The 19,050-nt window shown below is 57.0% G+C and overlaps 1 protein-coding gene and 1 long non-coding RNA gene across 4 annotated transcripts in view; one reads left to right on the top strand and one right to left on the bottom strand.

Annotated features, from left to right (window-relative positions):
• Window positions 1-10,724: 10,724 nt before the first annotated feature.
• On the bottom strand, window positions 10,725-14,577 carry LOC129403573 (uncharacterized). Of its 2 annotated transcripts, none has more exons than XR_008629308.1 (3): window positions 14,075-14,577; window positions 13,492-13,732; window positions 10,725-11,279 (listed from the first exon to the last, which is right to left on the bottom strand). It is a non-coding gene; the product is annotated as an uncharacterized LOC129403573 (long non-coding RNA). The 2 variants fall into 2 exon arrangements; XR_008629307.1 differs by having other exon boundaries at window positions 13,492-13,729.
• Window positions 14,578-14,841: 264 nt separating this feature from the next.
• Window positions 14,842-19,050, top strand: part of RNF157 (ring finger protein 157) — a 51,848-nt gene continuing 47,639 nt past the window's right edge. Inside the window, exon 1 of one of the 2 annotated variants that reach the window (XM_055131044.1) lies at window positions 14,842-15,026. In XM_055131044.1, coding sequence (XP_054987019.1) covers window positions 14,939-15,026 — 88 coding nt within the window. In that variant the 5' untranslated portion in view covers window positions 14,842-14,938. The remainder of the gene's footprint in view (window positions 15,027-19,050) is intronic. The other variant, XM_055131043.1, reaches the window with a different exon arrangement.

The raw sequence follows: 19,050 nt of genomic DNA, 5'->3' as shown, positions 1-19,050 counted from the left end.
ACTTGGAGGTCCACATGGGATGCCGGGGATTGGACCCAGACCCAAGCCCACCCCAGGCCCTCCCCGCTGTACTACTGCTCCAGCCCCTCTGTGGCACCTTTGAAAGCCCTTGGAGACCAGAGAGGCTCTTGCCTTGCATGCCAAGGCCCTGGGCTCTAGCCCCGACACCTTCCCACAAAGGCGCTGAGATGCAAATCCTCTCTCCTCCCCTCTGAGCCCGTAATCCTCTGATTTGCATGAATCATCCTCTTGCCTCTCTGGGTTATTTAATCCCGCTTGTAGGAAGCACCGCCTGCAGGTGAGTGTGATTGATTGATTCCATCGGTTAGTGACTCAGCTTTGGGCCAGGTGCAGTCCATCACCGTTCTCACGGGCCTGGGGGAGCCCCAGGAGCGACCTTCCTCTTCCCTGTAGGTTGTGTTGGCCCTTTTGAATCTTCCCATGGCTGCGGCCAGAAACGCTAGTTCACAACAGGCGCAGCTGTAGGTGTCAGGAGTGAGGCCGTGGGGAGAGCTCAGGACCCTCAGTGCATCAAAGCAGAGTCCACGTGTGGGAGGCAGGTCCACTGTCCAGCACCTCGGGGTTCCCTGAGCACCTCTGGAACTCACCCTGACCAGAACCGACATAGCCTCAGCCGGGCTGGGCATGTTTCCCTCCATCCCCACATAGTTAATTTCAAAAAGGACGACGTAGTCTGGGAGAGCAACTGGAGAAGGAAGAAGCGGGCCTGGGTAGAATTTGGACGGATGGGATGGGAAGGGGATCTTGGGGAACGGAAACTGTGCAAATCGAAGCAGAAACACAGTTACCTGGAAAGCAGGCGTGATTGGGGTCAGTGGGGTCGGGGAGGTGTCCAACTTGGCCAGGTAAGCGTGGATGGGCATCGTGCTGGGCAGCGGGAGGGGACGGTGCTTGGAATCAGGTCCATGGAGAAAAGGTCCAGACTTTCACCAGTTAATCACCACTGAGTTAGGCCTGAGGCAACGGCGACTCTGAGGCTCATCATTTCTCATCCTACGGAGTTGCTGGGTTGGGTGACTCTCAAGGAAATCTGCCCTCTGGGCCTGAGGTGACAACAGGATCTGACCTGGAGTGCCCCCACGGATCTTGGGGAGCTCCCCAAGAGGCGCTCTTGTCGCAGAGGGAAACTGCAGCCCTCGGGCTGTTGGGGTAAATAAAGTTTTATTGGAACGCAGCCTGCTGCTTCTGTAGGACGGGAGGGAAGATGTACCCTGGGACTCACGCTCAGCGGCTCTCTCTGGCCCCGGCACCCCTGGAGCTGGCAGCAGGGCGCAGGAGAGCTGAGATGGGGTCCAGGCGCCTGCACTGGGAAGTGAGGGTCCCCAAGGCACGTGGCCGCCCCTGGCAGGGGGCGTGGCCAGGCTGCTCTTTGCACCCCGGTAGGGGAGGGGCCAAACAGGAGCATCAGCCCCAGACAGGGGGAGAGGCGGGGTTCCTTCCCTTTGCTCCTCTCAGATCCCAGAAGACAGACAGAGGCTATGCGGACCAGGCTCAGAGAGGCAGGGAATGTGGGAGAACTCTTTCTGTTTCAGGGTCACCCCGGTGGTGCTCAGAGACTCCTTTTTTTTTTTTTGCTTTTTAGGTCACACCCGGCGATACTCGGGGGTGACTCCTGGCTCTGCACTCAGGAATTACCCCTGGCCGTGCTCAGGGGACCCTATGGGATGCTGGGAATCGAACCTGGGTCGGCCGCATGCAAGGCGAACGCCCTCCCCCCTGTGCTATGGCTCCAGCCCCCACAGGGACTCCTTTTTCTCGTCGGGGGGGGCACACCTGGTGATGCTCAGGGGCTACTCCTGGCTCTGCATGCAGGAGTCACGCCTGGCAGGCTCCGGGGTGGGCGGGGACCATGTATGGTACTGGGGTGAGCCCAGGTCGACTCAGTGCTGGAGTGGGGGTTACTCTCAGCAGTGGTCAGTGGAATGAAATAGTGCAGGGAACTGACTGTGTAAAGCACGTGCCCCAGCCCTCTGACCCCTGAGGGTGGTGGTGGGGTTTCCCGTGGAGAAAGAAGGAAAGCAGTTCAATCAAAGAAACACTTTTGTTTAAAGTCAAACCCCAGGGGGACCGGAGTGATAGCATAGCGGGTAGGGTGCTTGCCTTGTACTCGGCCGACCCGGGTTCAATCCCAGGCATCCCATAGGGTCCCCCAAGTACCGCCAGGAGTGATTCCTGAGTGCAGAGCCAGGAGTCACCCCTGAGCATCGCTGGGTGTGACCCAGGAAGAAGGAAAAATAAGTCAAACCCCGGCCTTGAGAGCACAGTGGGATGGGCACTTGTCCAGCACGAGGCGGACCCAGGTTTGATTCCTGGCACCCCACCAGGAGTGACCCCTGAGCGCCGGGCCAGGAGAAAGCCCGCCCCCTCGCCTGAGAGGTGCAGGGCGCCCGGGATGGATGGACGTGTGCTACTTGCTGACGCCCAGGGCCCAGGCCACGCGGCTGTTTCTGTGGGCCCAGCACGGGGGCCCGGCAGCGAGCACGGGACAGTGCTCCACACAAAGAGGAAGGAAGCGCTACCGGGGATGGAGGGCGGCCTGGACGGGCAGGGTTGGGAAACCACCAGCTGTGCCTTGTCACTAACGATGCCCAGGCGTGGGGAGCAGACAGAGTTTCCCAGACCCCGGTTGCCACACCGCCCAGACAGCACCGCGGCCCAGGCTCTGTGCAGAAGGCTCCCGGTTCTCCGGAGCATTTGGGGGAGGATGAGTCACTTTCCTGCCAGATCGCTGGGGACAAGTTACAGCCAAAACAGGCAGAGCCGGGGGCCGGAGCCACAGGACAGCAGGGAGGGTGCTTGCCTCGTATGCGGCCAACCTGGGTTCAATCCCCAGCCCCCCCTAGAGCCCCCTGAGTACAGCCAGCAGTAATTCCTAAGTGCAGAGCCAGGAGTGACCCCTGAGCACTACTGGGTGTGACCCTAAAAGCCCCCCCCCCAAAAAAAAAGAGAGATCTAGAGCAATAGCACAGTGGGTAGGGACTGACTTGCCAGTAGCTGGCTGAGGTTTGATCCCCCGCATCCCATATAGTCCTCCAGCTCCTTCTAGGGGTGACCCCTGGCCACACAGCTAGGAATAAGCTCTGAGCATTGCTGGGTGTGGGCCCCCCTCAAAAAAAGGGAAAAAAAAAAAGACTTCTGGGACTAGAGCCATAGTACAACGGGGAAGATACCTGTGCCCACCAGTCAGATTTGAGTCCCAGCACCCTGGGTGACCCCTTGAGTCCCCCCAAGAGTGATCTTTGAGCACGGAGCCAGGTTCAAGCCCTGAGCACTGTCAGGGGTGACCAAAACCACCCCCTGTCGGGGCTGGAGCAATAGCACAGCGGGTAGGGCGTTTGCCTTGCACGCAACCAACCCGGGTTCAATTCCCAGAATCCCGTATGGTCCCCTGAGCACCGCCAGGTGTGATTCCTGAGTGCAGAGCCAGGAGTGACCCCTGTGCATTGCTGGGTGTGACCCAAAAAGAAAAAAAAACCACCCTCTGCCCCCCCAAAAGAACTAACAAGGATTGGGGGTGAAGGGAGGCCGAAGGACTTTGTGGGAAGGTGCATGAGTTCACATCCGCGGGCAGGCAGGTCAGAGCGGCAGAGAGAGGCCTGGTGAAGGGGAGCCATGGAGAAAATCAGGGTGCAGCTGCTGCGGGACCCCTGAGGTTTGCCTGGGACCAGCCTCAAGTGGGCGGCGCCTTGCACTCTCTCTCTCTCCAGCCCTGGCTCTGACTTTGAAAAATATCATCTCCTCTTGGCTCCATTTTTGGGGCCATACCTGGTGGTCCTCAGGGCTGACTCCTGGCTGTGCTCTCAGGGGTCACTCCTGGCGGGGCTCAGGGTACATGTAAGGGGATCAAATCTGGGATCAGCATCTGTGTGCCGTCTGGTTCTCTGCCTGCCTCTCCCCCTGCAATGGCTGTGTTTAGGGTCGGGAGGAAAGGACTTCAGAAAAGGCGTTTTCCTTGTTTGTAGCCGGCCTGGGTTTCGGCCTCAGCATCAGAGGGGGCCTCCGAGCCGGGCCAGAAGTGATTCCTGAGCACAAAGGGTGTGGCCTCCACTGGGGGTTTAAATGATTGAGAACTTTCCCCTTATTTTTACCATTTCACATTTGCTGAAGTAGCTTTTTACATCTTTAGCCAAGGAATGAAATGTTTCAATGCTGTAAATATGCATCTGGGGTCCAAATCAAATATAAATTTCTTCCTATGTTGAAGCATCTAATTACTTTGCTCTTAAAGTAGGGCTTTAGCAAAGATTATTCTCATGGCTCTCTAAATAATTGTGTAAACACAGGCACCATTATCCACCAGAACATGATATATTTACTCTCATCCTATTGCTAGCTTTTTATATGATTGTAATTTACTTGGCTCAATAATAAATTAGCCTGTACTGAAAAAAAAAAAACCAGCACTGGGGGTGAGAGAGAGTATAGTGGGTTATTATGGAGATGGTAGTTTCCTTGCCCGGGGGACAGGTCTTCCTGGGATCCTGGGGTCCAGGAGTCACCCAAGGGTGCAGCCAACCTGAGTTGGACCCCTGGCACTGCATGCAGCCCCCTGAGCACTGTCAGAAGCGGTTCCTGAGCACAGAGCCAGAGTAAGTCCTGAGCACTGCCAGGTATGGCGGCCTCTAAGCAGCAGCCAAAGATCTGCTCTGGAGACCCGGGATGCGGTTCAGGGCATGGGGGAATCCTTTTTTTTTTAATTTTTGGCTTTTTGGGTCACATGCGGCGATACTCGGGTTCCTCCTGGCTCTGCACTCAGGAATCGCTCCTGGCAGTGCCTGGGAGACCATATGGGATGCTGGGAATCAAACCCCGGTGGCCCCGTGCAAGGCAAACGCCCTCCCCGCTGTGCTATCGCTCCAGCCCCTGTGGGGGAATCCTTGCCTGTGTGAGGCGCTGAGGTCCAGCGAGGCACCGTCATGTCCCCGAGCGCCTCCTGGCCCCCAAGGGCTCCTCTGAGTGGTGAGGCAGGAGGCCGACTTTCCCTCAGGCTGGGACAGGCTCTGGTTGCCTGTGGAAGGTTGGCCCCAGCTTTTGCAGACTGGGGTGAATCCCATTCCACTGAAATTCTGTCTTTTCGGGCAGAATTTCACCCTTGAGAGGAGCCTTAAGGTTCAGGGCAAGGCTAGTGGCAGGCTCAGAGCTGGAGAGACGTTCCTCGGACACACGGGAAACAGTGGGAAGTTATTGGCGTGGAAGGTGCTTTTCTTTCAGTTTTTGGGCCACGCCCAGCAGCTTCGGGGCTACTCCTGACCTCAGGATCACTCCCGGGTGGTGCTCGGGGAACTGCAGTGCTGGGGATCGAACCCGGGCCTCTTGCATGCAAGGCAAACCCATTGAGCTCTCTCCAGTCCCTAGAAAATTCCCTTTTTAAAAAACTTTTTTTGGGGGTCACACTCAGCAATATTTAGAAGTTACTCCTGGCTCTGCACTCAGGAATTACTCCAGGCGGTGCGCAGGGGACTTCATGGTGCTGGGGATTAGACCAGGGTCAGCTGTATGCAGGGCAGGTATCCAACCTCCTGTACGATTTCTCCATTCCCTGAACCTTGCTCCTTTTCGTTTGTGGCTTGTGGTTTGTTTTTTTTTTCCCCTCATTTTTGGGGTCACCTCCAGCTATGCTTAGGGTTTACACCTGGCTCTGCTCAGGGATCACTCCTGGTCACTCAGGGTCCGTAGGGAATACCGGGATTGAGCCTGAGCTGCAAAATTCTCGCAAGGTAAGCAGGGCCTGCTTGCTGTCCCATCACTATGGCTCCTGGACTTTTTATTTTTTTTCTTTTTCTCTTTTTGGGTCACACCTGGCGATGCACAGGGGTTACTCCTACCTCTGCACTCAGGAATTACTCCTGGCAGTGCTTGGGGAACCATACGGGACGCTGGGAATCGAACCCAGGTCAGCCGCGTGCAAGGCAAATGCCCTTTCCGCTGTGCTATCGCTCCAGCCCCAACCATGCTCTTGTTGACTCTGGTGTTGGGAATGTCTTTGCTCTGGAGGCTGGAGACTTCCTACAGAGGAGAATAAACTGAAATAAGCTCCTGGGGCTGGAGCAATAGCACAGCGGGTAGGGCGTTTGCCTTGCACGCGGCCGACCCGGGTTCAATCCCCAGCATCCCATATGGTCCCCTGAGCACCGCCAGGAGTAACTCCTGAGTGCAAAGCCAGGAGTAACCCCTGAGCATCGCCGGGTGTGGCCCAAAAAGCAAAAAAAAAAAAAAAAGATACAAGAAATAAGCTCCTACAATAGACTTTCTTTCTCTGTTTCTCCTTCCTTCCTTTCTTCCTTTCTTTCATGTTTTGTTCTTTGGGTCACACCTGACAATACTCAGGGGTTACTCCTGGTGGTGCTCGGGGGACCATATGCTAGGGATTGAACCTGGGTTGGCCACATGCAAGACAAATGTCCTACTTGCTGTACTATCACTCTGGCCCCATTTTATCTTTATTTCTCTCCCCCCTTCCTTCTTTCCTTCCCTCTTTCCTTCCCTCTTTCCTTCCTTCCTTCCTTCCTTCCTTCCTTCCTTCCTTCCTTCCTTCCTTCCTTCCTTCCTTCCTTCCTTCCTTCCTTCCTTCCTTCCTTCTGTCGCAGTCTCTTAGTGGTGTTGGAGGTCAAACCCAGGCCCTCACAGGGAGGAGACAAATACTCATCCATGAAACATGGTCCCTGCGTGTCTTAGACATCTATGAAGGAAGAGGCCTCTAAGGATGTTGGCTTTCTGAGGCGTCTCCATGGAAATGACAAGATTTTTTTTTTTTCGGGTCACACCCGGCAACGCTCAGGGCTGACTCCTGGCCCTGCACTCAGGAATCACTCTTGGCGGTGCTCGGGGGACCATATGGGATACTAGGATTCGAACCCGGGTCGGCCTTGTGCAACGCAAACGCCCTACCTGCTGTGCTATCGCTCCAGCCCCGGAAATGACAAGATTTTGATGGAATGGGTTTCTCCTGGGCCTGCAAAGTCAGGGGGAACCCTGTGGGTGCCGGTGAATTTTTCAGGAGCAGGCACGTGAGCCAGGATGATGGCTGCATTTGGGGTACCGGCAGGGATTGGGTTAGTGGGAAGCGGAGTGGGGGTAACATTGAAGGGCCAGGGCTAAGCCGGGCCAGGAGGGGCGTCTCTCAACGGGGAGGAAGGACCAGAAAGAAAGCCAGGCCACTTTCATCTTCAGTTTTTGTTTTTCTATATTGGGATACAGAAGATAAGGAAAAGCAACCGAGCAATATAATAAAGCCCACAGCTCCTGGTGCATGAAGGTCACACCCGGCTTTGTACAGGGGTTATTCCTGGCTTGTACATTCAGGAATCACTCCTGGCCATGCTCAGGGGACCATATGGGATGCTGGGAATCAAACCCCGGTCGGCCGTGTGCAAGGCAAACGCCCTCCCCGCTGTGCTATCGCTCCAGTCCAGCTATGGCTCTAGCAGCCGCCGTGAGAACTGGCGTGAGCGTCTCTGTTCACTGCTCGGCTCCGTGTCTGAGCGCTGAAGTGTCCTTGCGAGGATGGCAGTTACCCCTTAAGCAATTAGCTCAAGAATAAATGGCTTGGGGCTGGAGCGAGAGCACAGCGGGGAGGGCGTTTGCCTTGCACGCGGCCAACCCGGGTTCGATCCCCGGCATCCCATATGGTCCCCCGAGCACTCCCAGGAGTAATTCCTGAGTGCAGAGCCAGGAGTCACCCCTGAGCATCGCTGGGTGAGACCCAAAAAGAAAAAAAAAAAAGGAAAAAGAATAAATGGCTCCTTGTAGACAGTCACTGGGCCACTGGCATGTGGTTGTTGTTAGCAGGGACACACTATGTGTTACACTAAGTGTGTGTGTGTGTGTGGGGGGCACCCTTTGTCTTTTTTCTTTGTTTACTTTGGACCACACCTACTAGTGCTCCAGGAACCATGTGGCGCCAGGGACAACCCCGGGGCTCTGCAGGCACAACACACGCTCCAGCCCTCCGCACCCTCGTCCCAGCCCTGCCCGAGTGACACCACTGTCCCCGGAAGCCTCTCGCGGCCCTGCCCTGCGGAGCTTCTCCTCTCCCTGGGGCTGCGGCTGCCCTCGGCGGAGGCCAGAGGAGAGAGGCCGCACCCGCAGGGACGCTGCAGTATTTTCTCCCTCCTGCTGCAACGCGGCTGTGGGCCTCCAACGCTGCTGTTCTAGCGGCTTCCTTGCCCCGCGTTGTCCTCTTACACCCGTTCTGGAAGGCAGCTCGCCTGGCCAGGGAAGAAACAAACCAGCAGAACGGCTTCCCAGAGCAGGGTGCCCTCGGTCCCCCTTCCGCTGACCGGCCCCAAACGCCCAGGCCCGGGGTGGGGGCTGGAGGGCCCCCCGGTGCCCCCCCAGGGCAAACCCTGTGAGAAAGGCAGCCACAGGCAGGCACAGCTGCCCTCCCGGCTCCCTGGGACTCCCTGCGGAGCTGATGCCTCGTGTCTGCTGGAGATGGCGGCCGGCTTCCTGTGTGTGGGGGGCTGGAGCGATCACCCGTGGCTCAGTGGCACAGGGGATCCTGAGTGGGGCTGAGCTCATAAAAACGGGAAGGAAAGAGACAAAGGGGGGGCTGGAGATTCTCAGCATCCCATGGGATCCCCGAGGCCCACCAGGAGTGATCCCTGAGCACAGGCCCAGGATTAAACCCCGAGTACCTCTACACATCGTCCTCCAACCAATACCAGCATGAAGAAGGGACAGGACCAACAAAAAGCGGATGTGCAGAAGGGAGCTTTGGGGCTCTGGTATTTTTTTTTTTTTTTTTTTTTGCTTTTTGGGTCACACCCGGCAATGCATAGGGGTTACTCCTGGCTCTGCACTCAGGAATCACCTCTGGCGGTGCTCAGGGGACCATATGGGATGCTGGGATTCGAACCTGGGTCGGCCGCGTGCAAGGCAAATGCCCTACCCGCAGTGCTATTCCTCCAGCCCCTCTGGTATTTTTATTATTTTATTTATTTTTTGGCTTTTTGGGTCACACGCGGCATTACACAGGAGTTACTCCTGGCTAATGCACTCAGAAATTACTCCTGGCGGTGCTTGGAGGACCATATGGGATGCTGGGAATCAAACCCAGGTTGGCCAAGTGTAAGGCAAACTCCTTACCCGCTGTGCTATTGCTCCAGCCCCGGCTCTAGTATTTAATTATTGTTGTTTTTTTTTTCCACACAAAGCAATGGGGGGCTGGAGCGATAGCACAGCGGATAAGGTGTTTGCCTTGCACACAGCCAAACTGGGTTTGGTTTCTCTGCCTCTCTCGGAGGGCCCGGCAAGCTTCCGAGAGTATCTTGCCCGCACGGCAGAGCCTGGCAAGCTCCCCGTGGCCTATTCGATATGCCAAAAACAGTAACCACCAGTCTCACAATGGAGACGTTACTGGTGCCCGCTAGAGCGAATCGATGAGCAACGATGACAGTGATAGTGACAGAGCAGGTTGCTCTTATCAGAACTTGGGGTCCCTGTGGTGCAAGGGCTCGAACTCAGCCCTCCAGCCTGCTAAGTGCTCATGCCAGCCCTGGGGTTGAAGAGGTTGTGGCTACTTAGGTAAAGCCAAAATAGAAACCACTCCTGATTTCTCTCTCTTTTTTTTTTTTTCTTTTTTAGGTCACACCCGGCGATGCACAGGGGTTACTCCTGGCTCTGCACTCAGGAATCACCCTGGCGGTGCTCAGGGGACCATATGGGATGCTGGGAATTGAACCCGGGTCAGCCACATGCAAGGCAAATGCCCTACCCGCTGTGCTATCGCTCCAGCCCCGATTTCTCTTTTTCATCCTTTTTCCTTTTTTCCCCCTTTTTTTCTGTGGGGAGGGTCTTCCAAGCAGTGCTCAGGAGTCCCCGGGACCCCTCCTGGTGATTCTTGGTTCTGCATGATGCCAGGGACCAATCAGGGGTCAGCCAGCCTGGCAAGTGCCTTAACAAGCCCCGTGTCAGCTCTGAAGCCCTCTCTTGGTTTCCTGTCATTGGAATAACACCCTAGGGTCTTCGAGCTTCAGCAGCCAGACACGCTGGAGGGTGAGGCAGAAGGGGTGTTTGCGGGCACAAAGCGGGAACCTCCCCCATCTCTGTCACCCCCGAGGCACCTTCGTCTCAGGCAAAATGAACATTCTCTTTCACTTTGGTCTTTTGTTGTTTTTGAGCCCCAGCTGACAGTGCTCTGAACTTATTCCTGGCTCTGTGTTCAGGGATCACTCCTGGTGGGGCTCAGGGGACCCTATGGGATGCCAGGGACTGAACCCAGGCTGGTTGTGTGCAAGGCAAACACCCTACCCGCTGCCCTATCACTCGGGTGCTTATTTCAGTTTTGACTTGGAACACAGATTAAGAAGCTATAAGCCCAGCTGAAGTTTGGTATTTTATTTTATTTTATTTTTTTTGGTTTTTGGGTCACACCTGGCGGTGCACAGGGATTACTCCTGGCTCTGCACTTAGGAATTACTCCTGGCGGTGCTCAGGGACCATATGGGATGCTGGGATTTGAACCTGGGTCGGCTGCGTGCAAGGAAAACGCCCTACCCGCTGTGCTATCACTCCAGCCCCTGAAGTTTGGTATTTTTAATTTGTTTATTTTAGTTTGGGGGCCACACCTGGCGATGCTCAGGAATTACTCCTGGCGGTAATTACTCCTGCTCTGGGGACCCTCTGGGATGCTGGGATGGAAACCCCCCCAATCAGGTGCATTCAAGGCAAGCACCTTCCCCACTGCACTATCTTGCCCCGCCCCTCCCCCTCCAGCTGAGACTTGGAGCCTTTCAGCAGATTGCAGAGAGAGGGAGGAAATTCACAGCGAGGAATTCATATTTGGCCAGAAGCGATGTCTGAGGGCCTGATAGCTGATTTCCTAAGCACAAGATCATCTTCCTGAGTGGCGAGACAGTAACTGGGGGCACTCGGGATGGGAACCCCTGGTCATCAGCAGAGCCCACTGATCCGTAGCTGGCCCGAAGCTCTGTGCAGATGGGACTTCATTTTCACCCACTGCTGGCCTAGTGCCTGGAGGGATCCCGGGGGTGGGGGGGCCGCGTGGGTCCTGTCCTGCGGGGCAGAGATTCTGAGCTTCCTGGGAACGGTGCTGGCTCCTGGTTCCTCCCAGCAGGGGTAGAGCCAAGAGTGGCCTGACATGGCCCTTCGGGGTCCCCAAAGCATCCTTCTCCCTGCTGCGGCCCTTGGAAACGGCGGCTGCCAGTGCCTTGTCTGTGAGCATCTCAGCTGCTAGGGCAATTCGTGGGATCAGGAAGGAGGGAATGTGTGACAAGGGTGGGAGAGGCGCCTGCGAGCTGAAACCAGGACAGACAAAAGGAACAAAAGGAAAAGCTCAGAGGCGCTCTCTGACCTAGAAATCTCTCTGCTGCTTCCTGTGCTTCTCCCACAGGCTTCTTCTCATGTTCTGTCAGACCCAAGGTTGAGATGGGTGAGGACCTGGTAAAATATGAAGCTGGGACCCCACCCCCTCCGCCGCCCGTGAGATTCTGGGGACTCTACAAGCGGCTGACTTCTCTGCTGGGGTTCTCCCCAAGGCTGCATCCACGGCTGGGGAATGAGGCCGAGAAACCCTTTCCACCAGGTTCCCGGGAGATTTGCATGTGCTTTCCCTATGCACAGTGCTGCACTCTCCCCACCGTTTCCCCCCCCCCCCAAGATAAAAGCATTTTTATGGCTCTCATGATAGCAGTTACTGGGGGATATTTCCTCTCACCCCTGCTACCTTCTTCCTCAGGCCCTCCCCTGGCCCAGATCTCTGGTAAGGGAACCCCTGGTGCCAAGGAAGGGCCAGTGGGGAATGCCGACCGGGCTGAGGTGAAGGTTTGGCTGCTTGCCCTGGGACTGGCCCGGGTTCCTTTCCCCCAAGCTTTAACACGGTGCCATCACACAGCAGACCGTGGGACTTGAGCGGCTTCAGGCTCTGTTGGAAGCCTTCTCTGGACAGCCCAGCTCTCCGATCCAGCCTTGCTGAGTGCACAGCTTTATAAGAGCCTTCTAGGGCGATTTCTGGACTAGGAATCAGACCATACTGAGGGCTTGGTGCAAAGTTACACAAGGGCCTCCAGAGGTGCAGCTCAAAATTCAATGTGGGGGCCAGAGCGATAGTATAGTGGGTAGGGCGTTTGCCTTGCACATGGCTGACCTGGGTTCAATCCCCACCACCCCATAGGGTCCCCTGAGCACTGCCAGGAATAATTCCTGAGTGCAGAGCCAGGAGTAACCCCTGAGTGTCACTAGGTGTGCCCAAAATGAAAAAAAAAAAAGTATCTCCTTGTAGGGAACAAATAGAAAACACCCCCAAGAGTATCACCATCCCCACCCGGGATTGTTCTGCCCTCCCCCTCGGGAAAGTCTTTTTTTTTCTTTTTGGGTCACCCGGCAATGCACAGGGGTTACTCCTGGCTCTGCACTCAGGAATTACTCCTGGTGGTGCTCGGGGAACCATATGGGATGCTGGGAATTGAACCCGGTTGGCCGTGTGCAAGGCAAACGCCCTCCCCGCTGTGCTATCACTCCAGCCCCGGGAAACAGTCTTATAGCAGCCTTGTGAAGTATATACTGTCTGCACCCTCTTTCTCATTTGACAGTTGAAACCGGAGCAGTGAATGCATTGAATTTATTTAGTTTTTTGGTTTTCAGCCACGCCAGGCTACATTCTTGGGTTACTCCTGACGCTGCACTCAGGAATTACTCCTGGCTCTGCACTCAGGAATTACTCCTGGCAGTGCTCGGGGGACCCTATGGGATGTTGGGGATTGAACCTTGGTTAACCATGTATAAGGCAAACGCCCTCCCTGACGTACCATCGCTCTGGCCCCAGCAGGTGCATTTCTAGGGGACAGACTGAGCAATTTTTTTTAAAAAAATTGTTTTTCTGAACAGGGGGCAGGAGACCGGATCAGTTTGGACCCCTCTGCTAAAGGATGGATATGTTCCCGTGAGTAAGACATGTAAAATCAAGCTGGGCACTTAGAAACTGCACAGTGGGCTGGGAAGATACACGGCTCTTGTCTTGAACATTGCCAACATGGGCTTGATCCCCAGCATCACACAGGGTCCCCCAAACACCACCAGGAATGATCAGGGCAAGGAGTAAGCCCTGAGCACTAGCCAGGTGTGGCCCAAAACAAAACAAAACAAGAAGAACGAAAGAAAAGGTGCAACCGGGGTCCACTAATGCAGCCGGATCCCAGTAATGCCATGTGCGATGGGCTCATTTGTGGGAGGTGGAGCCAAGGGGCAGAGAGGATTAGCCCCTAGGCTGGGGATCAAATCTGCTTTGCAGACTCCATGTAGCGGGGGTTGGGAGAGAAGAATTCCCTGACAGCCAGAGGATGGTGCTGCCGTGGGGCTGGGCAGAAGGACCTTTCAGACCGAGACGGACCTGCAAAGGGTCCTTCCATCAACATGCCCAGAGCAGGAAGCAGGGAGCCTTGCAGATAGAGAACGACCAGCATTCTACTCTGCCCAGGGGTCAGTCAAGGTTCTGAATGACGCGTATCTTACCTGTACCCACTAATTAGGAGTGGAGACTTGTGTCTGGTAGAGGGAGCGCCCAGGACAGGGCAGGGCTAGGAAGGGGCTCCGAAGTATCCTGAGTCCTAATATTCAGGAGAAGCTGCTCACCGGCCAGCACCTACAGGGAGACTCTGGACCCCGACAGCTGGCCGAGTTGGCTCCATCTCACAGTGCTCCCAGAACAACCAGGTTCAAATAGTACCTCCAGCTCAGAGTGTGTTGGTGCCTGCTGGAAAGAGAAGGGTGAGAAACCTAGGTCCTAGAAAATGCCTCAGCAAACCTAAGCAAGAAAGCCCGATGCCCCAAAGTGCACCTTAGTCTGAAAAATCTACCCTAGTTCCCATTTTTGCTGATTAGTTCAACCTCTCAGGAAAAACCCCACCAGACATCAGGACCGGCCCCTCCGCCCCCCGAAATATGTGGTTTAAAACACCCATGTCTGTAATTAAGCTTTGGAATGACGTCCTCTGCCAGTCCAGCTCACCGCTGTCTTCTGAGTGTTTACATGTAGAGGTGCGCCCTCATCTCCCCCCCCCCCCCGCGCCCCCGCCTCCCATTCCGGTGCCCTCACTCTGCTGGCACACAGACAAGCTTCTCCAAAGTTTCCAAAAGATGCAATCGGAGACGGAATGCCTTGATCTTATCCTGGGCTGATGCTCTGCTAAGTTCAGGGCGCCAGGAGCACCCCCAGTGACCCCACTCGACAGCTTGGCGCTCTCTGCTCGGGGCTGCGCAGCGGGGAGGGGAGGGTCGGCGACCTCGTTCCGGCCGGTCGCTGGCACGATCACCTGCTCCCCGACCCTCGGGCGCTGGGCCGGGGCCCGGGGCGGGTCGGGGGGCGGCTTACACCCCGTCATCCTCAGCTCCCGAGCCCTGCCGGGGCCGCAGTGGCGTGGGGATCCCGGGCCCCTGCAGATGCTGCGGGCCGGGGCCGGGACAGGTGACCTTTGGGACAAAGGGGGCATCAACTCCCGACCCCGCGCTCGGGCGCGGCGAGCCCCTCTCGGAGCCAGGGGTGCAGGGGCCGCCGCAGGGACCCCGGGGTCCCGCAGCCCCCCGCCCCGCACGCCCCGCGCCGAGCCGCTCGCATCCCGCCGCCCATTGGCCGGCGCCGCGCCGCGCCGCTCGCATCCCGCCGCCCATTGGCCGGCGCCGCGCCGACGCTCCCGCCCCGCCTCGCCATTGGCCGCGGCCGCCGCGGTCCCCGCGCGGAGCCGCCGCTGACATCACGCGGCCTGAGGCGGCGGCGCCCCCGGCCCAGCCCGCCGCCCCCTCGGTCCCGGCGCCGCCGCGGGGCCCACGGACGATGGTGCGCGGCGCGCCGGGGGCCTCCCGCCGCCACAGCCGCAGCGCCGACGCCGAGCGGGCCGCGGCGGGCAGCCGACCCCCGCACGCGCCGCGGGGCGAGCGGCCGCGCTGAGGCGCCGCGGCGGCCATGGGGGCCCTGACGAGCCGGCAGCACGCGGGCGTGGAGGAGGTGGACATCCCGTCCAATTCCGTGTACCGCTACCCGCCCAAGTCCGGTGAGGCCCGCGGCGGGGCGCGCGGGCGCGGGCGGGGGGCGCGGGCGGCCTGCGCGCTCCCGGCGGGGTGACAGGCGCGCGCTCGGGGCGCCGCGGGCGGGGGCGGGGCGCGGCGACCCCGCATCGCGCCCCGGGCACCTGTGTCAGGTGCTGCGGGCCCCGGGGGCGCGTGCGGGCCGCCTGCCGCCCCCCTCGCCCCGGCACCGGCAAGGGGGCGCGAGAAGAAATGTTGGGGTCCCCGAGTCCCCCCGCGTCGCCCCGTGCTGGAGGTCGGCGCCCCCCCCCAGGGCCGGGCCCGGGGTGTGGACGAGACCGGAGGAGCCCGTTGGGGTTGGGGCGTGTTTCCCGCAGCATCCCCGACCTCCCCCCACCCCCCGGTGGGAAGCGGATTGTCACCGCCAAGGACAGCGGCGCCCGCGCGGGGTGGCGCACGACCTCCCGTCCGCTCTTGGTCCTTCTTCGCGGCTCCTCTGGGACTGACGGGGGACTGGGGGCCGTCACCGGGGTCTGGGGGGCTCGCCCCCAGGATCCGGGGGCCCTGGGGAGGGGTCCCCTGCAGGGCGGACCGGCGGCGCGCGCTCTCTCCCAGCACGGCGCGTGGAGGCTGGTGCCAGGTGGAAGCGGGACCAGACAATGAACCTGCACCCCGCAGAGCGCGTGTCTGCCGGGACTGTGGTTCCGCGGCTCCTGGAGGGACCGAGCGTGATTCAGAGCCGCTCCTGCCGCCCCAGGACTCTCCCGGGATCCCGACTCTCCCCGCCCGCGCTGACGGCGGCAGCACCCTGCGCCCTTTGTGGAGTCCCTTTGCTCTCCCTTCCCGGGACCGCTTGGCTCCTGTGCCTTGGAGTTGGAGGGGTGCTGCAGAGCACGGCGGGTCAGAAGTTTGCCTCTGCAGGGCAGTGCCCTCCTCCCTGCTGGGGGAAGGAAGGAGCTGGGAAGTCTGCTGCACAGCTGCCCCTCATCCTCAAGGTTGGGCACCCAGGGGAGAGTAACAAAAGGAAAGTCTGGGAACTAAAACCTTGTTTTTTGTGGGCTGTGCTCAGGGCTGACTCCTGGCTCTGCACTCAGGGATCGCTCTAGGCGGAGCTGGGGAGACCCTGGGAGGTGCCGGGTTGAACCTGGTTTTGTGGCGTGCAAGGTGGGTGCCCTATGTGCTGTTTTTTCTTTCTTTCTTTTTTTTTTTTTTTGCTTTTTGGGTCACACCCAGCGATGCACAGGGGTCACTCCTGGCTCATGCACTCAGGAATCACCTCTGGCGGTACTCAGGGGACCATATGGGATGCTGGGATTCGAACCCGGGTCGGCCGCGTGCAAGGCAAACGCCCTCCCCGCAGTGCTATCACTCCAGCCCCCAGGTGCTGTTTTTTCTAGCCCCAATAAACTGAATCTCTTAACTGAGATGCCAGATTCCTGTAGTATTAAGTATCCTGCTCACTCTCCCAATCATTTTCAAAGTTTGAGCTAATGGTAACTCATTATTTATTAAATCTGCAATTATTTTTTGGCTTTGGGACCACACCCGGTGGTGCTCAGGGCTTACTGGCTCCTGACAGGGCTCAGGGGACCTCACTGGGTGCGGGATCCATCCCCCATAGACCGTGCAAGGCAAGCTGGTACTCGCTCCAGCTTCTGCTAACTCATTTTGAAAACATTTCATGCGGGGAGGGCCCTTGTCTTCTACAAGGCTGGCCCAGTTTGATCCCCGGCTTCCCATAGGGTCCCCTCAGCCCTGCCGGAAGTAATTCCTGAGTGCAGAGCTAGGAGTAACCCCTGAGCATCTCTGGATATGGGCCTCTCCCTCCCACAAAATAGGTGCTTGCCTGCATGCAGCTGGCCCGTTTTGATCCTCAGAATGGTATATGGGGCACAGAGCAAACCCAGGACTTCAAATACAGTGGATTGGAAGTGTGTACTCTCCCACTAAACTCCCTCCCCGGCCTGTGGCTAACGCATTTTATTTTATCTTTCATATTTTGGGCCTCACCTAGCTGTGCTCAGGGCTTATGTTTGACTCTGAGCTCAAGGTTCACTCCTGGGGGAGCTCGGGGGATCAGAGGGAATGCCAGGGGTCGGTCAGGCTCAGGCTGGCCACTTGCAGGGCACTCACCATGCCGCTGTATTTTCACTCCGGCCTTGTAACTAATTATTATTATTTTTTTGGCTTTTTCTGTCAGGCGGTGCTCAGGGGTTATTCCTGGCTCTGCACTCAGGAATTACTCCTGGTGGGGCTTGGGGAACCATACGGGACACCGGGGATTGAAAACGGGTTAGTTGCATGCCAGTAACTAATTTTGATTAAAAAAAAATTGTCATTTAGTTTTGGAGCCACAGCATGCAGTGCTCAAGGGTGCTGGGAATCGAATTCAGGGCCACCTGTGTGCAAAGTGTGTTCTGGTCCTTTGACCTATCTCCCAGCCCTTATTTTATATATTTTAGGTCTTGGGGTCAGAACTGGTGATGCTCAGGGCTTACTCCTGGCTCTGCACTCAGGAATCACTCCTGGTGAGCTCGGGGCACCATATGAGGTGCCGGGGACTGAACCCCGGTCAGCTGTGTGCAAGGCAAACGCCCTCCCCGCTGTGCTATCTCTGGTCCTGCCTTATAACTTTAAAACATTTCAGACACTTGGTTTTTGAGCACACTGGGGATCGAGCCCGGGACCTCGCGGCACACCGCTGGTCCTTAGGGGCTGCTTCCGGCTCTGTGCTGGCGCTCATACGGTGCCAGGGATCGAACACGGGAGTCCCACGTGCACAGTGTGTGTTCCAGTCATCTCAGTTCTCCCCACCATAACTCATTGATGAGCTACTGCTTGGGACTCCTAGGCAGTGCTCAGAAGGCCCTGGTCAATTTCTTTTTTTCACCTTTTTTTTTGGCTTTTGACCACACCCAGTGTTGCCCAGGGCATGCTCCTAGTTTGTGCTCAGAGATCACTCCTGACAGTGCTCGGGGCACTGTGGGATGCCTGTGAGACCAAGTGCCTTAGCCCCTTTACTATCTCTGGCCCCTTTTTTCATTTTGTTTTGTTTTTTGGGTCACACCTGGATGTGTTTAGGGCTTGTACTCTTGGCACTGTGCTCAGTGATCAGTCCTGGCTGAGCCGAACCATACGTGGGTGCCAAGGATTGAAGCAGTAGGCCGCATGCAAGGCAGGTGCATTCCCTGCTGTACTATCTCTCTGGCTCATTAGTTATATATTTATTTATTGGCTTTTTGGGTCGCACCCGGTGAGCTCAGGGGTTAATCCTGTCTTTGCACTCAGGAATCACTCCTGGCAGTGTTCAGGGGCCCATATGGGATGCTGGGATCCAACCTGGGTTGGCTGCATGCAATACAAACACCCTCCCCGCTATACTATTGCTCTGGCTTCTCTGGCTATTTTTTTTTCTTTTTGGGTCACACTCGGCAATGCTGAGGGGTTACTCCTGGCTCTGCACTAAGGAATCACTCCTGGTGGTGCTCGGGGGACCCTATGGGATGCTGGGAATGAAACCCGGGTCGGCCGAGTGCAAGGCAAATGCCCTATCCGCTGTGTTATCATTCCACCCCTTCTCTGGCTAATTTTTTTAGTTGGAGTTGTTTAGTTTTGGGGTCATACGTGGCAGTGCTCAGGGCATACTCCTGAGTCTGTGCTCAGGAATACTCGCAGGCTCGGGGACCCTGTGGGATGCTGAGGATTGAACCTGAGTCAGCTGGGTCCTGAGCAAACTATCGCTCCAACCCAGTGTTTTAGTTGAAAAAAACTAAAAGATTTCTGAGTGAAATCTTTTTGTCTGTTTTTGGGTCACACCAGGCAGTGCTCAGGGGCTACTCCTGGCTTTGTGCTTGGAAGGTGAGTGAAATCTTTACAGGACATGAATCAAAATGTTCACGTTGAAGGTACAACATAGAAAATGGGAGTTGAAATATTCTGGACTTGTTCACTAAAATATTTTTATTTTATTATTTTATTTTTATTTATTTATTTATTTTGGTTTTTGGGTCACACCTGGCGATGCACAGGGGTTACTCCTGGCTCTGCACT

This window comes from Sorex araneus, chromosome 3 (genome assembly GCF_027595985.1).
Source record: "Sorex araneus isolate mSorAra2 chromosome 3, mSorAra2.pri, whole genome shotgun sequence".
NCBI lineage: Eukaryota > Metazoa > Chordata > Mammalia > Eulipotyphla > Soricidae > Sorex > Sorex araneus.
The sequence above is the reverse complement of the archived record's forward strand: the minus strand, read 5'-3'. Positions and strand labels throughout refer to the sequence as shown.